At 40.4% G+C, this 24972-nt stretch overlaps 1 protein-coding gene across 1 annotated transcript in view; it reads left to right on the top strand.

Moving 5' to 3' along the window:
- Positions 1-4399: 4399 nt before the first annotated feature.
- AQP9 (aquaporin 9) overlaps positions 4400-24972 on the top strand; it is a 38844-nt gene continuing 18271 nt past the window's right edge. Inside the window, exon 1 of the mRNA XM_005883289.2 lies at positions 4400-4834. Within this exon, the coding sequence (XP_005883351.1) occupies positions 4724-4834 (111 nt within the window). The 5' untranslated portion in view covers positions 4400-4723. The remainder of the gene's footprint in view (positions 4835-24972) is intronic.

Below are 24972 nucleotides of genomic sequence, written 5' to 3'. Positions count from 1 at the left end.
TTAAAATGGTTTCCATACACTGAATGTTTGTGTGTCCCCCCAAATTCATATGTTCACGCACTGATCCCCAATATTGTAGTATTTGGAGGTGGGATCATTGGGAGGAAATTGGTTTTGAATGAAGTTATGGAGGTGAAGTTCCCATGATAGGATTGATGCCCTTAAAAGGGGATAAAGAAACCATAGCTGTCTCTAGCCATGTGAGGATACAGTGAGAAGGTAGTTGTCTGCTAGTCAGGAAGAGGGATCTCACCCAAACCTGACCACACTGGCACCCTAATCTCAGACTTCCAGCCTCCAGAACGGTGAGAGAAAAAAAAAGACAAGAAAAAAAAATACGTTTGTTGTTTAAACCACCCAGTCTATAGATCTTGTAGGCCAAACTGACTAAGATAATGAGATTCATGGTGAAGTAACTTTGAAGAAATATTTTTCAGGATAGATAAGACTTGAGCTTGTTTTAGGCCCTGGGAAAGAAGCCAATGTGGGAAGAGATTTGGGAGGGTGAGGGGAGCATTAACCAGCCAAAGTCCCAGAGGGGCTGGAACAGTACACCAGTATCAGGGCTAACTTTAGAAAGAAGGAAAGGACAAAAGGCCAACTTAAATGAAGTTAGGAAATCTTTTTGAAGAGGGAAACAAAAGGTATTAAAACCATTGAGCCCATGTGTTTTCCCAATGAATTGGGAGAAATGATCATCATTGGAGTAGGAGGGCTGGGACTGGGAGCTGGAGGGGTATAAAAGAGGTATATGGCTGCTGGATAAAATGAAATAGGCACACTATCTGAATTATCAGTTATGCTCATGAAATTCTTGATCTTTTCCCAGATCTACCAAATCATAGTCTCTGAAGGTGGGTGATCCTAATGAACACTAAAAATCTGGAACCTTTGAAACTAAAGGTTAACTAAGGATATGGGGCTGCTGCTGATGCTAGATAACGATTATTTGAAAGAGTCAATTAATACATTTGTATGATTTTCTCCAGCATTATTGAGAAAAATCAATAGCTGGATATACCCAGAGTTGGGCTTTGGCAATGTGGGTGTAGAAGTTGATGGATCAATGGAACTTGAGATGCTGGTAAGTGCATCATTAACTTGGGTAATCACAAGGTAAGAATAGGGTGGAGAGAGAGGAGTTGGACTGGAACTTATGAGCAGGATGTAAAGCAGATTTCTAAAAGTCAGAGAGTGGGTGAAATGCAAGAACTACAAGTTCTGGTCAGTGAGATGTGTCCTGGTGTAAAAGATTTTGAAAAGGAGATGGTGACACAGTCCTCACAGTGGCCATCGAAGGAGCTTCTGAACTACTAGCGTGGAGATAAAGCTGACCCAAGTAAAAGAGGTCCGAGTGTGAGATGGTTATCCTAATGAACACCAGGTTTGTTGGATCCAATGGGTAAAGGTGAAAGTGGAACTCAAGACCAAACCAGATAGCGAAGAAGAAAATGTTAGGGTCAGGGAGGGTGAAAAAAAAGTGTGACTGTTGTTTGAAGATAGAATAAAAAGTAACAATAAAGATTTCATTGTTCTCTACCTGAGCATGAAATGTTCAGCCTCTGCTCTCTTCAAACTTTCCCTAGGTAACCTCATCTTTATTCACGGTTTTAATGATCACCTCTATGTGCACACAGACCTTCCTTCTGAATCCAGATCTGTATCATTTTCTACTTGAAACCTATCAGAAGCACCAGAGAACCCCTGAGGCTCACCCTGCACTAGCAGAGTTCATGATCTTCCACTGCAATCCTGGTCCTCTTCCAGAGTTTGCTCTCCCATTGCTTATCACCTCTTCTCCACAAGCCGGGATGAGTCAGCAATCAACCTTGATGAGTCCCTTTTCCTTATCTTCTACCCATCAAGACTTCCAATCCTATGTAATAAAAGCCTAATATGCTAAGTGTCCAGCCGTTCTTTTGACCGTTTGAGCAGTCACTATGACATGCACTGACCACCAGGGGGCAGGCACTCCGACTGGTAAGTTAGCTTGCTGCTGGGGTCCAGCTAATGGGGACTAGGAGAGATGGGGCCAGACACACCCTGGAGTCTTCCCGCAGTCCCTCCCCTGCCGGCCAATCTTCCTTGGTCCCTCCCTGACGTCTAAAATATTTCTTCTAATTAATTTCCTTTCAATGTGCACGAATCCATGCATCAGTTCTTTAGTTTAAGATGTAAAGAACTCGCCCTAACGGGTTTGGCTCAGTGGATAAAGCATCGGCCTGCGGACTGAAGGGTCCCGGGTTTGATTCCAGTCAAGGGCATGTACTTTGGTTTCGGGCACATCCCCAGTGGGGGGTGTGCAGGAGGCAGCTGATCGATGTTTCTCTCTCATCAGTGTTTCTGATTCTCTATCCCTCTCCCTTCCTCTCTGTAAAAATCAATATAATATATTTTTTAAAAAAAGATGTAAAGAACTCTTGAATCATTCTATTTCTCTCCATTGTTAAAGCCACCACCCAGCCCTAGATTTCTGTAATACCCCACAATGGGCCCACCTACGCCCCCAGGAGGCCCCCTCCAATCCCCTCTCCACCTCACCAGCCAGGATGATCTTTCCAAAACTTAAATCTGTAGGTGTCATGTTCCTGCTTAAACCACCTCAAAGACTTATTATTGGGTTTAGCCCTAAACATGATTTACAAGGCTCAGTAAGGTCTGAGCCCTGCCCACAGCCCCAGGCTCATTTTTGCACCACTCCTTCACTGGGAGCCAGCTGCAATGGGTTTGTTTCATTCTTAGATAGGCATCATTCTATTCCCATCCCCAACCCCCAAGGCCTTTCTACATGTTCTTCCTTCCCTAGTACCTGTCATTTACCCCTACGCTCCCTTTTGATCTCAGGTCAGGCATGATTTCTTTGGAGGAGCCATCAGAGATCTCTCCAACAAGGTCCAATCTCCCTGTTATAGTCATTCATATCCCCCAGTTTTATAGCATACATCTCAGTTGTGATTTCACATATTTCTGTACGTGTGATTATTTCACTTACGTCTGTCTCCATCACTAGACTCTTAGCTCATGACGGCCAAGAACCCTCTGTGTTGTTGCTAAGCACAGGCAGGGCGTGACACATAATGAATATGCCATAAATATTTCTTAGATGAGTGAATGAAGAGACCAAAAACCACCTCTGCCTGGTGTTAGCTATAGTCCCAGTAATAAAGGTTTGTTTCTCCTGTCCATCCCTTGTGACTTGGGACTAGTGTGGTCATAATGGACTCTTCTAAGCAATGATATCCATGATAGCTTAACCAGCAGTTAAAGCCAAAATGCTTTATTCTTGTCCTGGCTCCATAGTGGTGTGCCCTCAGACAAGATATGCATTTTTTTTTTTTAGCCCTAAACTCTGTGTTTTACCTACAGATCAGGTGTCTCCTTTTGCCTTTGAACTTTCAACAGCTGTTTCTCCAAACCTCTCCTCCTTCCCTTCCAGCCTGTCTCCCAGGCTGAAGATGGCTGCTGGCCTCCTGCAAAGGTAGGCGAGGTCCTAAAACAGAGCCAGCTCCTCTGTGGGAGGGTTGGGAGGAAGTGTGGGACTGCCTTTGTATTCAGAAACAACTGCTGGATTCTATTTCTTCAGACAAACTCGTTTTGAAAAGAACAAGGCTTGAATATTTAACATGACAAGGAGCTAGTTCTAAACACTGTTGCCTGAAAAGGTGTAATTCATCAAACTGAAAACCTAGGAGCCCGATTTAGGTGAATTTACCCCCTTCCTTGTTTAATTGGGCTCACATATATTCAGATTGATCTCTTTCTAGTTCAGTGACGTCTAAGCAGTCTGAGTTTTCAGGCTGCTATTGTTTATTTTCTAGGTAGTTTGCCCAAATATGTCATGGGAAGTGAAGGGGAGAAACTTGGTTTTCAAACTGGAATGTTTCTTCGGAAGAAACTCAGCAAGTTGCCTTCTCCACCTTTCTGATTCTTGGATCCCAAACTATCCCCGGTAGCTGAAGTGCAGTTTCAGACCCCATCCTGTGCTATAGACTCGCAGTGTGAAGCTTGTCATGGTCTCTCTGTATGTTCATTTCTCCATCCCTAGAATGGATGCAATGGCTCCTACCAGTCTCAGGGACACATCATTAAACCACGGAAATGATATCAGAGGAAAACGAGAATGACTCATCTCGCAGAAAGGCATAGCTATATTTTCTTCGTGTTCTCCAATGTGCATGAAAATCTCGTTCAGAAAAGATGTATTCGTACCTGATTTGACAACTCCAAGCTGCACCGCAACCACCCACTTCCGAATAGGAGGGGGAAAAAATGAGAACCATTTCTGTGTGCCATTGTGTAACACAGAAATCTCTGGCCTGGAGCCCATCGCTGTGGTTTGGCAACACAATCAGCACATCTCTTTTTTCATCTCTTGAAGAAAAAAAAAAACACAACACACAACCCAACAGAGAGAAAGCACCTTGAGAATAAAGGTAATGATTAATCCATCAGGCACAAAAAAAGGATAAAAAGATCCTTTTGGGATTTCAAAGCTTTTAACTCACTAATTTAAATAAATTGCAGCGAACAGGGAGTGACAATTTCACCAGGAGAGGATTAAGTCACGAGCTGTAATTGGGACAGTGCGGAGTCGAATAATCTTATCAGAGATTGCAAGGTATTTATGAGCAGTTGTCAAAACTTCCTTTTACACGTGTGAGTGAAGTAGGGAGCAGAAGAAGCCGGTACTGGTGGAAAGAGTGGTCCTTGAAGAAGCCACACAATGCAGCCTGAGAAGGAATGGAGGAGGAAAAGCCTCAAGCAGAGACTGGTGTTGAAGAGCAGTTTGGCTAAAGAAACACTCTCTGAGTTCTTGGGCACGTGTATAATGATCGTGAGTATTTTCTGATTTTCGGATTTCCAAACCAATAACGCCTCCCTATCAACCTAGTTCCTGGTGGAGAGTTTTGTTTTGGTTTCTTTAAGTTTGTCGGTAGATTCCTGTCTTCCAGGAAGCAGCAAGTTACTTCCAGGCTGTTTGACTACTTAATTGTCTCAATATTAGGTTTCCATTTACTCATTTATTCACGAGAGTTGGTGGGAGTGGAAGAGGAGGAAGCTTGAAGTACTTTTTTTATTTCAGAGATTTACTCGGACTCTAAGGTGGCCTTGTGATTAATGTCAGATATGAAAAAATTTTTTCATTGACTCATTGATTTATACCCTGTTTGTTTCACACAAACATTGGGGTGACTCAGTCACTTGAAATAAGTATTGACAGCCAATAAATATGGATGGTAAGAAACAGTTCGTTATTGTGTTGATAGATCACTTGACTCTTAAATTAAAAATTGCACAAGACAGAAACAGTGTACTGTGCAGTAGCCCAGCTTTGGCTTTGCACCATTTTCCCCTCTAACTCAAGCTAATCTCTAAAGACCTTTAATTAGACAATTACAAGAACCTTCTACATATATAAAGGAAGGGCCGATTCTAAACCTCTTGAGGATTTTATCTAGAGATTTGCACAGCTATTAATAAAACATTAGAAAGTTTACTTGAGTGGCATGGGCTTTAGGTTTTTATCCTGTTGCATGTTTTCCCACATTCTCTGGACCCTGAATTTTCAGTTGGAGCCAGACCATTTGTTTTGTGTGTGTGTGTGTGTGTGTGTGTGTGTGTTTTTAATCCTCACCTGAGGATATTTTCCCATTGATTTTAGAAAGAGTGGAGGAGAGAGGGAAAGACAGAAATAGCAACGTGAGAGAAATACATCGATAGGTTGCCTCCTGCATGCACCCAGATCAGGGCCTGGGCCTGGAGGAGCCTGCAACCCAGGTACATGCCCTTGACCAGAATCAAACCGGGGACTATTCAGTCTGCAGGCGGACACTCTATCACTGAGCCAAACCGGCTAGGGCATGGTGCCAGACCATTTGTGAACAGAAAATTAAATCTTTGATTATTCTCATGTGTAGCAACTACTGATTTTAATTTGTTTTTAAAAATAATCTGCTCAAGGATTCCCTACTCCAGGTATAAATAATTTTATTTTTCTTAAGGTAATAGAGAATTGCCCATAAGCTTTATACATTAAAAGTTATTTGGTAAGAAAAAAATAAAGAAAAAAGTTATTTGGTAATGTACAGCATGGTGACTACAGTTGATAATACTGTATTGTCTATTTGAAAGTTGCTAACTAGATCTTAAAATTTATAAGAAAAAATTATAAAACTATGGTGATGGATGTTAACTTATTGTGGTGATCATTTCACAATATATACAAATATCAAAATATTAGGTTGTGTACCTGAAACTAATATAATGTTATATGTCAATTATACCTCAATTTTTAAAAAGTTATTTGCTTTGGGTAAATATATAGTAATTTAGGAGAATAAGCCAAAATTGAGAAATGAATGTGAACTTGGGAATTGAACTAGCATAAGATGAGAGAGCCATGTTTTGTGGTCTCTGATAGCTTGTTTTTTTTATTATTATTATTTAATTCACTCAAGTGTTTTAAAGGCATTAGGGATGATTTCTTGTATTGCTTCTGGGCTGTCCTTACCCACATGATTGCGTAGGGGAGATTGTGAAGGAAAAGAGACAATCAAAGCCCAGGATTCTTTTGATGTTAGTTATTGCTTCCTGGAAAATTGTGCTCAAGGAGACAGACACCCTCAGGTCAGGGTCACGTTACTTGACAATTTGGTCCCAAAGAGGAGAGTGGTTGTTACCCTGACTTCTGCTTCACAGTAACCTTGCTTCCAGAGAAAGTGAAGCAAGTTCAGTTACAACTCTTGAGTGTTCTGCAGAGTAGGAAGTAAACACCCATTTTGTAACCAAAAAAGTTAAAACTTTATTTCTTCACAAGAACCTGTTGCATAATCCCATCCAGTCTAGGTTAAATAAGTGAAAATTGCTTTCAGCCATTCACTATTCTACTATTAAAAATCAAACACAAAATCCAACTGTGTAAATATAAAGATCTAATTGGCTTTATGAAGTGATTCAGAAATTGGGCAGCATCCCATCTTAGCAACTAGAAGGGGGGTCAGAGGAGTTATACAGAAAGGAAGGTTTTATAGGCAGAAAGAGGTGGCACTAAGTAATTAGAGTGGATTAATTCAGACAAGACCCATTCCTTTAGGGTAAGTCAGGGTGTTATTAGGAAGGTTTTATATAAAAAGAAAGGATTATTTTGGGGTCAGGACATCTTTGGGGGGAAGAAGGGAAGGGTTTTTAACATGCAAATTGCCTCTTTCTATGGGTTGGGGACAATGGAGAGGGCCCACAGCGTAGATCCTTACTGGTGCTAGGCCAGAAAATTCCAGAGTGGTTGATTAAAATTATGTTTCTGGCCCTAGCCAGTTTGGCTCAGTGAATAGGTCGGCCTTCGGACTCAAGGGTCCCGGGTTCGATTCCAGTCAAGGGCATGTACCTTGGTTGTGGGCACATCCCCAGTGGGAAGTGTGCAGGAGGCAGCTGATCAATGTTTCTCTCTCATCGATGTTTCTAACTCTCTATTCTTCTCTGTAAAAAATCAATAAAATATATTTTTAAAAAAATTATCTTTCTGGAGAGGTTGAAACTGCAATTAAATCAGGCATGGAATCTAGTTTAGGTATCATGGCTTTCAGCACAAGTGACCATTTTGGGCCTGTGGTTTTCTGTTTAAAAACTACTCCTACGGCCCTGGCTGTGTGGCTCAGTCAGTTGGAGCATTGTACCATAAGCCAAATCTCTCTCTCTCTCTCTCTCTCTCTCTCTCTCTCTCACCTTCTCCCTCCTCTCTCTAAAATCAATAAAAACATACCTTTGGGTGAGGACTTTTAAAAATTAAATAAAAAAAACCCCACTCACCGAAACCGGTTTGGATCAGTGGATAGAGCATCGGCCTGCGGACTGAAAGGTCCCAGGTTCGATTCCGGCCAAGGGCATGTACCTGGGTTGCGGGCACATCCCCAGTAGGAGATGTGCAGGAGGCAGCTGGTCGATGTTTCTCTCTCATTGATGTTTCTCTCTATCTCCCCCTTCCTCTCTGTAAAAAATCAATAAAATATATTTAAAAAAAAACACTCATACAACTAACACTGTCTCTTCCCCTAGTATTCAAGAGGGGAGCTAAAGAAATAATATCTTACTATTGTATGTTGAAAAATTAGCCTTTGTATCTTCTGCCTAAAGCCAATCTATTCTAGATGAAAGGCTTGATTTCCATCTATACTGTACGCTTATTTAAAGCAAACCCTGATGAAATCTATATAGTGATTACAAGCTCCAATTTTGTTGAGGCCTGTGGGGATGTACAGACAAGTTGCCACACCGACGCAATTATTTCTTAATCCATAAATCTATATGGTTTTGCTCAAAGATTTCCAGAGTAGCTGTCTTTGCTGTATTAAAAAATGTGCATTTTGCCTTGTTTTTTCTAGTAAAAAGCTCTGCATTCTGATAAGGCAGGGAAAGGGAGCCTTAAACAGATGGCAGAGGATGTTCAGGACTCAGTGCAGCGGTTCTCAACCTTCTGGCCCTTTAAATACAGTTCCTCATGTTGTGACCCAACCATAAAATTATTTTCGTTGCTACTTCATAACTGTAATGTTGCTACTGTTATGAATTGTAATGTAAATATCTGATATGCAGGATGGTCTTAGGCAACCCCTGTGAAAGGGTCGTTCGACCGCCAAAGGGGTTGCGACCCACAGGTTGAGAACCGCTGCATTAGTGCTTCAGGTTTGTGGAGCTGGTTCCCCTCCTTCCCCCGCCCCCACCCACCCCAAACTCTCCCACCCTGGGAGTTTGGGACCATTTCCCCCACCAAAACCAACACAAAACAAAACAAAATGCTCTTTGGGGAAGCCATGTCACTTAAACTCATTCATGTCATGGTGTAAATGACTAATAAGGCCCACTGGTAGCATTAAGGGAAGAGATGGCCCATGAGAAATTCTTGGTGAACTACAGCTAAAAACAATAATTACATCATAAGCTGAGGAACTAGCTCGAATTTGGCTTTCTAGGCACTAAGATAGGTAGGTCTTCTTGCCTTTGCTAATGTCAGGGAGGAGGTCTTATTATCACCCATAAACAGTTGGAGAAATGAAGGCTCAAAGAGATGAAATAACTGACTAAAACCTGAAAAGCAGTAAACTGGGATTCTTTTGTATTCTAGAGCCTATACTTTCCACACCCATTACTGGGAACTATTTTAGCGATGTCCTTGATAGTAAGACTCCCTCTGCTTTAACAGATTAGAGCCATAGCTTGCTTGAGGGCATGTGAGTTGCTCATGGGCATGTGAGTTTAAACCTGTAAGCACTTGAGACCAAATTGTTCCTTATACCCTGAAGCCAATGTCTTTACTTTCTCGGCAGCTGAAAAGACTGTTCATTGCAGGTAGAGAGGTATGAAGTGAAGGTAGAGCTCAGGCCCATGCATGTGGGCTCATGGCCTGGTGATTTCAAACTGCACCTTAAAAACGCTACATGTGAAGTTCCTGATACAAGAAACACTCATTCAATTCCACTTCCTTTCCCCCTTTCTGGCTCCTTCCCCCTTCTGTTCAGAATTCTTGTAGTATTTGAAAACAACTGCTTTGTCTCCTCCTGGCCAAAATCTTGCAGGCTCCTTTCTCCAGCATCTGCCACAGAACTCTGCTCATACATAAATGGGAGCCCGTAAATGTGTGTTGAATTTAAATCTTTTTTTTTCTTTTCTTTTCTTTTCTTTGTTTGCTGAACATTTTAGGATCTCCAGTTATTTCTCTTTTTTTTTTCTTTTCTTTTCTTTTTTTTTCTTTTTTTGCTGAACATTTTAGGATCTCCAGTTATTTCTTGTATGTTCACTCCTCACTGTTCTGTGTATGTTCTTTTCTCTTCAAACATTACAGCATTCTTTGACACAGCTCATCCTCTTGAAGATGCTGAGAAGAATAGCCCAGCAAGCAGCCATGTGGCCTGCGGTGGGAAGGCATCTTTCTAGGGCTGAACTTCTGAGTAGGTAGCACCTACTTGTGTATTGGGGAAGACCCTAAATTCTTTTCTCACTCTGTGTCAAGCTTGCGCATTAGAGGTCTACTTTTTGACATTTCTAAGAACGAAAAAATGTGAATCCTTCTTTTAAAAGTGACATCCTTGATGTGTGCCCTGAAGGGAAATACAAAAGGTAAAGGCCTGGGACACAGACTATGGATGGGCATAGGGGAGTGGGCAGTGCAGGAGAGAGGGAGGAAATGAGATGAATGGTACATGAGAAACGTCAGACTCTCCGTGTTTCCCACGTCTGCTCCTGTCTTCCTCCATGACTTCATGCCCCAGTTCTCTCCCAGCCGGAGTCACTGGGTTAATCATTTCATTCTAGGAAGGTTCTCAGATAGGCTTCCTATAGAAATTCTAGGGCTTTACAATCATTATTACAAAGTGTGCTCAGATCTTGGAATAGGCCTATTCCATTTTAGAGAGGTGTTTTTTTTTAATGTTTTATTGATTTTAAAGAGAGAGTAAGGGAGAGGCATAGAAAGAGAGAAACGCCAATCTGTTGCCTCCTGCACACCTCCTACTGAGGATCAATCCCAAAACCTGGGCATATGCCTTGACTGGGAATCAAACCGGGGACCTCTTGGTTCATGGATTGATGCTCAACCACTGAGCCACACCAGTAGGGCAAGAGAGCTTTTTTTTTTAAAAAAAATTATTGATTGATTTGAGAGAGACAGACAGACAGACATTGACATCAATATGTTCCATATATTTATGCATTCATTGGTTGATTCTTGTATGTGCCCTGACTGAAGATCGAACCCGAACCTTGGGATATTGGGATGATGTTCTAACCAACTGTGCTACCTGGCCAGGACCCACTTTAGAGAGCTTTAAGAGAGAGAGAGAGAGAGAGAGAGAGAGAGAGAGAGAATCAAGTGTATATCAAATTTAGAGTGAAATAGGAAAGTTCTTCAAATAAGCCAGTTCTTAAAATAAATCTGCTTTGCAGGGCATAATTCAGGGCAGTTTGGGTCTATTACATTATTTAGAATTCCCAGGTACTGGAGGACAGCTGGGATAGGGGTGGGATGGATGGAATTGACCCTTCATATTAATGGGGAAACCAAGGCACAGGCTGGCACAATCATGTATCTTGTATCTTTCCTGGGAGGGAGAGAGGGATAAGAGAAGGAGGGGGGGAAGAGGGAGAGAGAGAGAGATCAGCTCCATTCTTCTAGATGGGGAAACAGATATAATTAAGAGGTTCACCCAAGATCACCCTGCCCATGAATTCAAAAACTGGGCTTGATATCTTGGCTTCAGTCATTCCTAATATACTGTAATTTGATGAGATATAACTCTTTTCATGTGAAATCCCCACAAGAGCACCACTGGTTTTACAGCCTAAAGCACATTAGTTAGTAGAGGTGTCAAAAGATGATTATATAGAACAGGCATCATCATGGCAGGGAAATTTTATAAAAAATCTATTAGCATAGAGGTTTCAGATCTCTTTATCACCAGGTGGTTCTGCCATATATCTTCATGGCTCCAATGAACACACTGACCATGTGTTTTCCCCCTTAGGACTTCTATATTCTGTGAGCCAGCAAAGGACCTATAGGAAAGTGAGTCTCAAGAGACCCTGTAACTCCTCTCTTGCTTTCTGCCTCAACAGTCTCCTGCCCTCTATCTGTCTCCTCTCTACTTGGCTCTACTTAATGCTTTGCAAAGGTATGCCCCCCACTTCAAGCCTGAGGGGTTCAGGACGGAAGACCCCCAGAACGGGAGCCATCAGTTTGCCAACAAATAATAGGAAGAAGTCTCTGCTGTCAGCAGCGCCCTGGCTGATTCTGGCCATGCATGGCTAGTCTGCCAGAGGCGTGGAAGGACCCACCATCCCTGGGCTCTCACACACTGGCTTTGGGACGAAGTGGTCTCCGTTGTCCAGTCCCTGTGTCCCTCAGATGAGGGAACAGAGACCCACATGCTCAGTTTCTGTGTTTCTGTCAAGTGCCCTTTCTGTCACAGGAGGACATCAGAGAGATCATCCACAGTCAATCCCACCTGTTTCTAACTATTTTCTTATGACTTAGCCTTTCATGGATATGCACTTGTGTACTTGGGTGTCCTGCCACAGCAAGAAAGTCCACACTTCTAAAATCTGAATGCCTGAACAAGCTAAACACGGAGGGTTCTTGCCCTGTACCTTCACTGGGGTATAAAGGGGCCTTGATGCAGGAAGCTAAAGAGGCCTGGTTCTCTCCCTTCAAATAATGATGACGACAAAAGACAGTGAAGGGGTTAACATTTACTGGTCATACTTTATACCAAGACACTCATTCCTTGGAAAATCTCATGACATAAGGGGATTGTTCTTATTTTACAGCTGAGGAAATCAAGGCTCAGTAGACTAAGCAACTTGACCACAGGCAAGTGAGTGGTGGAGCTGGGAATCGAGTCAAATCTCTGGTCTCTTCACTGTGCTGAAGTTACTTACCGTTCTCCTGTATGCCTTTGAACTTCTACCACTGTTGCCTGTAGCAATATATCTTATTCTTATATATGTTTTAAAAATTTACATACATGGCTTCATAGTTTATATACCTTTTACAATTTGAGATTTTCCCCCAAAGACACTTTTTGAGATTCAGCTACTTGGGGACACGTAGATGTAAGGCAATTCATTTTAGCCATTGTGTAATATGGCGGGTTTATATATCCAGTCCCCTCTTGAACTGTTAGGTTGATTGTAATTTGTCACAATTACCAATACTGCTGCAATGAACATCTTTGTATATGTCTCCTTATAATCGAGTTCCAGAGTTTCTCTTGAGTATATACTTAGAAATGGGTTTGGTGGTCCCAGAACTGGCATATCCAACTGGGTGGGTATTGTAAAATTGCTCTCCAAAGTGGCTTTAAAGTTATACTACCAGCAGCAACATGTGAGTTTCCGTTTTCCACATACTCCCTGACCATGGTATCTAACTTTTATATTTCTGTCCTTTGGACATATAGGAAAAAGAGTTCCTAGTGCAGTTGACTATCTTTTCATGTTTACTAAAACTTTAGATTTTCTCTTTTGTAAGTTGTCTGTTTATGTCTTCTGCACATTTTTAAATGATTTCTTATTGGTTATAGGATACTGGTATTTGTTTTAAATTCAGATATTAAAGCTATTTTGTATTTTCTTTTTATAGTTCAATATTTTTCTTTTTGTATTTACGTCTTTAAATCATTAGAATTTTGTATGATGTAGAGTAGTCATTTCTTTATCTGGAAGGAAAGCCAATTGCTCCAGTACCAGTCCTAAGGCTGCTGATTGTGTTGGCCTCTCTATTACATACCAGTTCACTTATAAATGTGGCTGCATGTCTACTCTTTATTTAATTCCATTGATCTCTGTCCAAACCTGCACTGATGCCATATATTTTTGTTATAATCACTTTCTAAATTTTTATCTTGTGTTTTTCTTATTATTTTTTCAATAATGTCTAGACTACTTTGTAGCCTTTTATTCTTCCACATGAATTTTAGAATTAGTTTATCAAGTTTCATAAATTTTGGCTGGAATTGCATTAATTTTATATATTATTCTGAATAGAACTGATATTTTTAAAATATTGAATCTTCTCATTCATGAACATGAACTAAGCTCTTCATTCATAGGTCTGCTTTTTATATTTCTTTCTAAATTTTTATAATTTATTTGGTGTTAGTCATATATTTTGCTTGCCATATTTCTAGGTATCTAATGGTTATTGCTACTGTGAATTGTACATTTTACAATTATATTTTCCAACTGGTTATTATAGGGTTTAGGAACAATATTGATTTTTATATGTTGATCTTATATTTAGCAAACTTGGTAATTCTGATTAATTCAAGTAAGTTTATAGATTATCTTGGATATTCTATATAGGTCAGAGCTGTCAAATATGATAGCCAGTAGTCATTGTGGTTACTTAAATTAAACAAATAAAAATGAGTTTAAAAATGAGTTCCTCAGTCTTACCAGTCCCATTTCAAGTGATGAAGAGCCATATATGACTATTGACTATAATATTGGACAGCAGGTATAGAACTTTCCCCTTATTGCAAATGATCTGTTGGACTGTGTTGATACAGATAATATTTTTTTTTCTAAGAAGATGAGACCTTCAATTTTCTTTCTAGTCCTTAAATATTTAAATTTCTCTGTCTTTTGTAAAAATCTAAGAAGATGAGACTTTTACAGAGAGGAAGGGAGAGGGATAGAGAGTTAGAAACATCGATGAGAGAGAAATATCGATCAGCTGCCTCCTGCATACCCCCTACTGGGGATGTGCCCGCAACCAAGGTACATGCCCTTGACTGGAATCGAACCTGGGACCCTTCAGTCCGCAGGCTGACGCTCTATCCACTGGGCCAAACCAGTTAGGGCAAATTTCTCTGTCTTTTTATTGCAGTTAAAACCTCTTGCAATTTATAAGAAGCTGCAATTGTGGCATTCTTATTTTATTTCCAACTTTAAAGAATGTGCTTCTCATGCTTTGCCATTAAGTGTGATGGTTCCTTTAGATTTTTGCTAGACATTCTTGATTTGAGTAAGGAAATTCGTTTATTGTTTATTTACTAAAGTGTTCATTAGAAATGATCACTGATTTTTAAAAATACCTTTTCTACATCTATTGAGATAAGCATATGGGTTTCTTCTTATCTGTTGATGAAGAAAATTACATTGATAAGTATGTTTAGCATTAAATTGTCCTTACATTCCTGGGCTTTATTCCTACCTAATCACGCAGCATTCAGTCTGCAATGTTTTATTAAGGATTTGGACTATAAATTTTTTAATTATCTTATTCTTGTCTAGTTTTATTACCAAGGTTATATTAGCCTCATGAAATAAACTGGAGTTCTTTCCCTCTCTTTATATTTTCTGGAACACATTGTATACAATGAGGATTATCTGTTCCTTGAAGATGATTTTACATGTGCATTGTAAACAGCAACAGCAAAGACAGGTGTTTCTGAGAGATTTCTCTAGCAGTTACGCCTAATTTAGATTTTCTATTCTTAATTCCATTTTGGCAATTTATATTCTTTCCAGGAAACTACTTTGTTTTTGTTTTCAAAGGTAGTTTTTCAAAATTCTTAGTACTTTCAGGATTAATACAATGAAAGTAATAATTTTGAAATGATTTTTCATAGTATTTACTTATGGCTTTTGTAATCTCTACTTATGGTGAAGTCCTCTTTTTAATTTTTAACATGGTTTCTTTGTCTTCCACACAGTAGTTTGTTTTCTTAATCCTTTCCTTGAATTGATCAGCTTTCTTTATTTCTCTCTTTTCCCCTACTTGTCTTTCTATAAGTATTTATCCTTACATTTTTAAAAAAGATATATTCTTGAGCTAACAAAATGTGAAGTGAATGAACACCTTCTGAACAATATTAAAAATTTTAAAATCTTAATTGTAATCAACTATTCCATATTACATGTCATTATTTTCTAATATTTAAATTCTATTCTCGCTATTATTGTTATTGGTGTTTTAATAGTGAGTACTTATAAATTTACTACCATATACCAGTTCATTTTCTAATCATTACTGCATGCATCCACTATTTTGCTTTTAAAGAAATAAAAACAAATCTCCTTCTTTGTGCAGTAGAAACTTTCTTTAGGGAATTTTTCAGAAAGGATGTGTGAGGAATAAACTTTCGTTGTTTGCCTGAATGTCTTTATTTCACTTGGTAAATTTTATGTTGATGATTGATTGATTTTCCTTGGCATTTCAAAAGTGTCATCCTAATGTGTCTATTACTGCTGGTGACAAGTCTGTTATTGCTGGTTTAATTTTGTCCTTGGTAGTCTGCATTTCTCTGGTTACAGTTGAGTTTCTCTGTTTTTTATTTTGAAATTTCACTATCATATGACTAGGGGTTCATCTTCAATTTAAGGATTTGCAATTTTCACCAGTTCTGGAAAATTCTCAGCTTTATCACATTGCCTCTCCCCCAGTGTCTTTATTTTCTTTGTTTAGAACTACTATTATGCGTGTATATATGCTTGACCCTCTGACTTTTCTTACCTCATTCACTCTTTCATATTTCTATTTCTTAATCTCTCCATAATGAATTCTGTGTAGTTGTCTTGAATCAATCTTCCAATTCACTAATTCCCTACTCAGTTGTATTTAGCATCTGTTTAACACACTCATTAACTGTAGTTTCATTAATGTTTTCTTTTCTAGAAGTGCTGTTGGTTATTGTTTTTTAATTGTCTTTTTTTTCTTACATGTTTATGTCTTTTATCTCTTTAACTCACTAGGCTTAATATATTTATGGTATTTTATGATTATTCTATCACCTCCTTGTTTATTTTATCCACTGATGCTCATTCACAAAGGATCATTTCTTTAGTGTTTTGTAAATTTGTACTGTAAACACTTCAGGAAGGTTCCTTTTCTCTGTGGGAATTCCATATGGCCAGCACATGTTTGCATTTGCTTCTGCTAAGTTGCCCAGGGATATCACCCACCAGGAAAAAATATATATCATGATATTAAAACAGAAAGAAAGGAAACTGATGAATGTGGGTGCCTCCTTGAAGAGCACTTTCCTCAAAGAATGGCTCTCTGGTCCCTTCCTCCCACATGAGACGGATGACCATGAATGACTAGAAATCCCATGCTTTCTCTAAATAGGCTGGTTCTTAAGTCCTTAGACGCTGAGTCAGTATCAGCTGAAGGGAGATTTCCCTTCAGGCTTTCCCTTATTAGCAGTGACATCACAGGCCAGACTAACATGGAAACTTTCTGAGTTCCAAAGGAACTGGGGAGAAAAGCTGATCCTGGGTCGCTGACCTCTAAGAGCTGCAGACGCCCAAAGCCAAACTTGATTCTGCCAATCAGAACTCTGCTTTTTCATCGTGACCCAGAAATGACTCTGACTTTGAAAGGGGAAATACTTTTGTTTTCTACTTCCCAGAAGTGGGTTTGGTTGGTTTATCTTTAGTGACCAAGTACATTGCAACATGTTTTCATTACTTGACAAGAAAGGAGAACATAAGAATGAGAGCAGAAGTTGGCTTGCTTTTACTCATCAACCTTGTGATGAAGATATGGCATAAAGGGAAGGACAGGTGAGGAAGACAAGCCTCATAAAAGGGAGTTAATTAATATAACTGATCTAAATGCTCAGACAGCCCAGCAGTGAAGGTTACTCCCATCATCCTGTGGGTACCATATTCATGTCTGATCTAGCATTGCTACCTGAAAGCAAAGTAAATGTTTAAGCAAAAAGATGCTGGCAAAATTTGCCCAGCCCCCAACACCTTTTCCATCTCGATAGATTGGCTGGTCATGCTAAGACACAGACCTGGGATGGCCAGTCAATACCAAAAGGAAGTGAGGGCTTATAGTCCCTCTCAGACTAGAATCAGCCCACATGCTCTAGTCTCTGAAAGTTTAGACTTCCTGAGGAGAAATCTTCCCCAAATCCTATGCCTCTATCCACAGTGAGTGGTTAAAGAAGTTGGGATATGACTGAAGAAACACAAAACACTAATTCAAAAGAATATTTGTCTGAACCAACCTGTAGAGAATTTTTATGAGTTTGAGTCAAACTGATGACAATTGCCAGGAAGCATAATCCTAAAGGGCTAAGAGAATGCTCTGGAAAATGGCAGTTTTTCACCTCATTTTATACATCACAATCTAAAGAGGAGGTGTGAGTGGGTTACATGAAATCCATTGATGATAGATTAGGGAGGCGAGAGAACAAAGGGGTGGAGAGCTCTGGGATTGGATAAAAAGTAAAGTGATAGACATATACTTTTACCTAGGTGGGGTACAGGATAGTTATTAACACAATAATAATAACAATGAGAGGATTTGTGGTCTGTGCCCAGAAGGGTCTGGAAAAAGCAAAGTTACCTTGACATCCCAACGATATGTTATCATAGATGCAATAGATAGGCTCAATTAAGGTAAAGATTTACTTTTATCAGGGAAGATTCTAGCCTAGGACACGACTACTTGCCATGAACTGCTTTTAGTTAAAACGTTTTAATTTCAGACCATCCTATGTGGTTACTTTAGGTCTCTGAGTTTGTAAGGTTGCCACACAGACCTCCCCTGAGCTTGCCAGGTTTAGTATGTGGAATATTCAAAGAATAGAATCTTACCACTTGTGACAGCATGGATGAACCTGGGTAGTATTACGCTAAGTGAAATAGGTCAGTCAGAGAAAGACAAATACCATGTGATTTCACTCATATGTGGAATTTAAAGAAAAAATAAATGAACAAACAAAATAGAAACAGACTCATTGACACTGTGAAAATACAGGTAGTTGCTTGAGGGGAGGGAACTTGAGGGAATGGGTGATAAAGGTGAAGGGATTAAGAAGCACATATTGGTAGTCACAAAATAGTCATGGGAATGTAAAGTACAGCATAAGGAATACAGTCAATAATGTAATAACTATGTATGGTATCAAATCAGTATTGGAAATAGTGAGGGGAACAGTTTGTAAAGTATATGATTGTCTAACCACTATGTTGTACATCTGAAACTAAAACAAAATAATATTGAATGTAAACTGTAATTGAAAAAATTTAAATAAAAAGAGTTCATTGCAAAGGGATGCATCCATGAAATGAACTCTTATATAGCTATTGAAGATAGAGAAGCCAGTCTTCATATGCTGACACGGAATGACTCTCTAAGCCAGTGGTTCTCAACCTTCCTAATGCCGCGACCCTTTAATACATTTCCTCATGTTGTGGTGACCCCCAACCATAAAATTATTTTCGTTGCTACTTCATGACTGTAATTTTGCTACTGTTATGAATTGTAATGTAAATATCTGATATGCTATATGTGTTTTCTGATGGTCGCAACCCACAGGTTGAGAACCGCTGCTTAAGCTATCAGATGGAAAGAGCAGGCAGAGAATGGTATTTATCAAATACTCCTGTTTGTATACACACACATATTTTTTGACAGAATATACCATAAAGTATTGATACTAGTTACCTGTGGAGAATAAAATATTAAATCTGGGGGTGGAAAAGAGACAAATTTCTTATATTTTATTGTATGCCCTTTGTAACTGAAAAATTTTTACATGTTCATGGACATTTTCTTCACTCCCCTGTTGCAGATAAACTGCCAGGTGGTGTGGGAGAATTAATCAGCTGGGCACTCAGAGAATATTCAGAAAAGTTGCCTTTATTGCAGATTTCACTAGTGCCATGACTCAGGGGAGTCAGTCTCCAAATCCTGAGTGATGAATATGGACAAAGCTTTCCCTTTATACCCTTTAGTTCCTTTGTCTCCCAAATATGGACCAGGCTTCTGGACCCTTCGCAGGCTTTGTAGCCCCCCATGAGTTGGGATGGGGGATGTGAGACCACACTCAGAGGCCTGCCAGCACTGGTGCCAGCCCCTCTGGGGATTGTATATGGTTCATGGTTTATGGCCTCTGTAAAATGGGAGTATTCCGGGAAACAGGTTCTGTAAGGCAGGACAGGCATCACCGATAAGAATGGAGTTTGATAAGAATGGAATTTATTGGCAAGCAAGAGTGTGCGTCAGAAGGCAGAAGGCAGAAGGCACAGATTCAGATAGCTAGCCCCCCAAATGTCTTATTTTCCCCTTCACCCTGTTGCCCATAAAAGAATTCACTCAGCAGAGTTTGTCCCTTCCAAGTTTTAGGCAATCGCTTGAAATAGGTTCTGAAGAACACTAGTTCCATGAAATGCAGATAAGAATTAAGTGAAAGAAATTATGCTGTCTTTCCCAAATATACTTGGGAAACACTGGCTTAAACTAAGCTAAGCAATTTTTCTCAACTGTGGAAATTGCCATGTTCACTGGAAATCTCTAACAGAGGAATAGAATATGTAGCTGTCCCCAGATTGACTTTGCCACAGATCCCTTTTTTTGAGAAGCATCTCATGGAACTATTGATCTGTGAAATATGTTTTAGGAATTGAAGGGCCTAGGATAAATCTAAATCAAGTCAGCTCCCAGAATTCCTCCGTCTTCAGGACTCTTCCAGATTGAGAGTGAACCATGGTATACTTCACATCATTGGGCCACTGAATAAACAGAGAACTGACCTCAGTAACCTTCATCCACACACAGAGCACTCAGATCCATAGTCATTCCAGTATGAACATGCACACCTTGATAAAGAAGTGCTTTATTGGATTCTTATTCTGGCTCTGGGATTGTGATCAAGCTCTTGTCAAAGCTAACATTATTTGGGATGAGTTGAGGGATGTGAATGCCTGGTGTAGGCCAGAAAAGAAGAGCATTGTTTTTTTCAGCCTAGCAGAAATAATGGAGTTTAGTCACCTTTCGTTTCTGAGGCCCAAGTCTGTTCTTGGTACTTTTTTCTACTGAAAGCACTGAGGTTGGCCATTTGCCTATTTACCTGCTTCTCAAATCTCAAATTTGAGATTCTTCTCTTTTTATGAGCCTGCCCTAATGTCATCTCTTTCAAGTACAGCTGGTTCTTAAGGGTTGATTGATATACTGATATTCTCTCATGCTGCATGCCACCAAATACTTTATTTGTAACCAGAATGTCCAGGTTTCAGTCCTGGTCCTTTGTGACTATTTTTGTTATGATTGAGAAAGTTTTGTTTTTTAATTAGAAGACTAACTGACTGGAAAGCCATGCACACCTATGCATTCTGTCCTAATAAAGGGAACAAGGAGACCTGCCGAGACAGCAGCAGTTGTCATGGGAGAAACACAGGGATGAGGACCACAGGGCTGTCTGCAGACTTGGATTCTGTCACTTATTTAGCTACTAGAGGCCCGGTGCATGAAATTCATGCACGGGGGTGGGGTGTGTCCCTCAGCCCAGCCTGCACTCTCTCACATCCCTCTTGCAATCTGGGACTACTGGCTCCTAACCGCTTGCCTGCCTGCCATACTGAACACCCCTAACCGCCTCTGCCTGCCTGACTGATGCCCCTAATCACCTGCATGCCTGCCTGATCACCCCTAACCACTCTGCCCGCCTGACTGATGCCCCTAACTGCTCCCCTGCCTGCCTGATCACCCCTAACCACCTCTGCCTGCCTGCCTGATCGCCCTAACTGCTCTCCCCTGCTGACCTGATCCCCCTAACTGCTCTTCCCTACCAGCCTGATCTCCCTAACTGCTCTGCCCTGTTGGCCTGATCATCCCTAACTGCCTCTGTCTCGGCCCCGCCACCGTGGACATCTGGAAGATTGTCCAGAAGATGTCTGGTCTAATTAACATATTACCCTTTTATTAGTATAGATATGAATTCTGTCAAGACGTCCTGTCTTCCACTTTTTAAAATGGGGATTAAGTATTGGAAAGAATGATGGAAGTAACATGTGAGAGTGCCTGGCTCAAACCATACATCCTGTAAATGAGTGCCCATTCGCCCATCCAGAGGTCAAAATTGTGCGCATGCTACCTGTGTGAACATGAGAAATTCTCTTGACCTCTTAACCTTTCTAAGCTTTGTTTCCTTATTTGTATAATGGAGATAGTAAGAGAACCTGATTCATAGAAGTTGTTGTATGGAAAGTGCTTAGCTTATTAAAAGCACTCAATAAATATTAGTTGTTACTATTATCATTACATGTTCCAATGGATATAGTCACGTAAACTAAACAGGTGTATATAGTCAGGTGGAGCAGAATGTGGGACTTGCGGCAATGCATGCCTACACAGCACAGGTGGGAAAGCCAAGGTTTGCAGAGAATGCTGTACTGGTAGTTTGGCATTTGTTCTCCTTTCTCTCCAGTTACAAAAAACAAAATGTTTGTAGAAGGAGGGAAATCTCTCCCCAAGTGACTCCCTTCTCAAGAGAGGGGACTGTGTTATTTGGTCTCCCTAGCACCACCATCTTAAAGTTGTACCTGTAGTCAGTCCTTCATTGGAAGGTAGTCCAGAGCCTTCCTCCTGGAACTCGGAAAAGTGCTGCGTCTTAGCCCAGGTATGATATCAGGGGCCAGGAAGTCTCTGGCACCAAAAGCTAAATTGCTTTCTCTTTCCAGGGCTTAAGAATGCAATCAATAGCCCCAAATCTTATTGTGACCAAGCAGGTAATATATACAGTATGTGTGAAGTGAACATGATGGGGTCAGAGAGGAAGTAGATAGTATGTGCCTTGTCGTAGGAGGCACCTGCCACCCAAACCTCCACTGTGGCTGGGCAGGAGTGGTGTAAATCTTTATCAGATTTACCAGTTTTTCAGGAATTTCCAGACATCGAGTTCTATGTATAATTTTTCTGTTTTTAAAAACTGGCAACATGCCCTGACCGGTTTGGCTCAGCGGATAGAGCGTCAGCCTGCGGACTCAAGGGTTCCAGGTTCGATTCCGGTCAAGGACATGTACCTTGGTTGCGGGCACATCCCCAGTGGGGAGTGTGCAGGAGGCAGCTGATCGATGTTTCTCTCTCATCGATGTTTCTAACTCTCTATCCCTCTCCCTTCCTCTCTGTAAAAAATCAATTAAAAAAAACATATTTTAAATAAATAAATAAATAAACAAATAAATAAAAACTGGCAACAATTACTAAAATTAAGAAAAATCACCATGTGGGCCAAACAAAACACATCTGTGAAATAGTCCTACTCACAGGCTGTCTTCAGCCATGGATCACCAGCTTGTGACTGCTCTACAGTGTCCTTAACCACATTCTACAAAGACAAAATAATCACCAGAAAAGGGCAATGGGGAGATTGTGAGGGCCCAAGGCTTCTGTTCAATACCATTTGTTTGTAAGAGGCCTGGCTATTGGAAATCTAATTCCTGTATGCAAGACTGTGATCTCCCTGCCCACCCCACCCCCATTCTACCACCCAAATTTGTTGAGGCAATAGTATGAAAACTATTTTTATTTCAGGCAATATCAATAGAAATCTTGATCTCATGTAATCTTAATCAAGTTTCTCAGTAGGGCCAATCTGTTGTACACTCATGTGCATATATTGTATAGCTCAGATTTAATAGTATTATGTCAGGCGATTCACTAATTTGAAGTATTAATAAAATGATTCACGAATTTGGGGAGATTTAAATGTTGAAGTAACCATCTTCTCAGTAAAGCTGAATTACAAAACTGTAGCTTTTATGCACACTTTCCTAGGCATAAAGACTTAAGCCATTCATTAATAACAATCTTATAACATCAAATGACAGTACCACACTTCATCTATACTTTTCTTATGATTCTTACCAGTTCTCAGCTATCATCTCTTTTATTGGTCAAGTTCTCAAAGGACCTGTGTGTGTGTGTGTGTGTGTGCGCACGCGCGCACGTGTGCTTTGTTTTGTTTTTATATTTTTGTATTGATTTCAGAGAGGAAGGGAGAGGGAGAGAGAGAGAAACATCAATGATGAAAATCATCAATTGGCTGCCTCCTGCATGCCCCCAACTGGGGATCGAGTCCGCAAGCCAGGTATGTGCCATTGACCAGAATCGAACCTGGGACCCTTTAGTTCACTGGCCAATGCTCTATCCACTGAGCAAACCAGCTAGGGCTGTGTGTGGTTTGTTTGTTTGTTTTGTTTTTTTGCATCCTTGCTAGTACCAGATACCATGCATGGCACTTAGAATTTTCAAATGTACACATGGAGGAGAGAAAGGAAGAAATGGTCGAGTGACTGCCAACTCCCAATTAGAGCTACTTGTAGATGTGGATCTTAGTTTCTGACAATTTGGTATTTTGAAAGACAGACTTCTACAGCACAAATCTGGACAAACTACTTATTTGGCTCAGATACAGGTGAGGGCAGTTCAGTATAAGTGAAGGAACATGAAACTTTGAACACAAATGTTAAAATTGGGTTTAAAAATATCTTTATTTGTCCTCAGGCAAATTTATTTTTTTTAAAATATATATGTTTTTTAATTGACTTTTTTGGAGAGAGGAATAGAGAGGGGTAGAGAGATAGAAACAACAATGATGACAGAGAATCATTTGACTGGCTGCCCCTGCAACACCCCCTGCTGGGGATCAAGTCTGCAACCTGGGCATATTCCCTGACCAGAAATCGAACTGTGGCCTTTTGGTTCATGGGTCGATGCTCAACCACTGAGCCACACCAGCTGGGCAGGGCTCAGTTTTTACATACTCACTGGAAAAATACTTATTGAGTGTGTTTTGGGCTGTGTACTGTGCTAGGAACATCTTGGTCTACACCTTAAAGGAAGTAATAGATGTGCCAGAGATTTGAGAAAGGTCAAATGAAAGAAAATCTGTGGGTTTATTATTCTCTCTCCCCATCCCCAGCATTGTGGATCATGAGCATCACTTCATCACATTAGGTTTCACATTGTGTCCAGTAATTGTCTTGTCATAGAGGTCACAGCTCAGTTGGGAACTTCCCAGCAGTCCCACTGACATTTCTTAGAAATCGCACCTCCCACTTTCACATTCTACCCCAAACTAACTTTTTCTCTTGAAAAGGCATTTATGCTGGGTTTTTTCCATGCTTGTATTTGGATATTTTAATATCTCTCATCAAATATTGTTTAAGCATGGAATATAAAGAAGCCCAAGCTGCGCTAGTGGGCATTTTAGTCTTGGTGGGATACCCCAAGGCAAAGTGGATTATATCAAAATGACATTGTAAAAACATGGTAGAAGAACCAGAAGAGCCCTTGAGGCCTTAAAGTGTCAGAGAAATTCCCACACAAAAAATGGAGGATTTTAGCTCATTGTATAGAATAGAATGAGTTTGGTTGAGGAGGGTGCAGGGAAAAAGTTTCTGCTGGAAGGCATAGTATGAGCAGGTGAACAGAGGTGGGAATGGGTGTCATGAGTTCAAAGCGCTCGAAGTGACTAGGATGCCAGCCTGGCTGATACAGAAGATTTATGCTGAAGCATACTGGGCAGAAAGTGGCCGGGGAACATGGAGCAAGGCACTGGAGAGCCCCTAGGTGCTAAGGGGTTTGTGCAGGCACTTTCTGAGCAATGGGGGAAGGGAGGGGATGAGCCATGCCTCATCTGGCACTGGGTGGGGAGACACTAGAAGTGGGGACACTAGTCG

Source organism: Myotis brandtii, unplaced genomic scaffold, assembly GCF_000412655.1.
Source record: "Myotis brandtii unplaced genomic scaffold, ASM41265v1 scaffold781, whole genome shotgun sequence".
NCBI classification, from domain to species: Eukaryota; Metazoa; Chordata; class Mammalia; order Chiroptera; family Vespertilionidae; genus Myotis; species Myotis brandtii.
The sequence above is the reverse complement of the archived record's forward strand: the minus strand, read 5'-3'. Positions and strand labels throughout refer to the sequence as shown.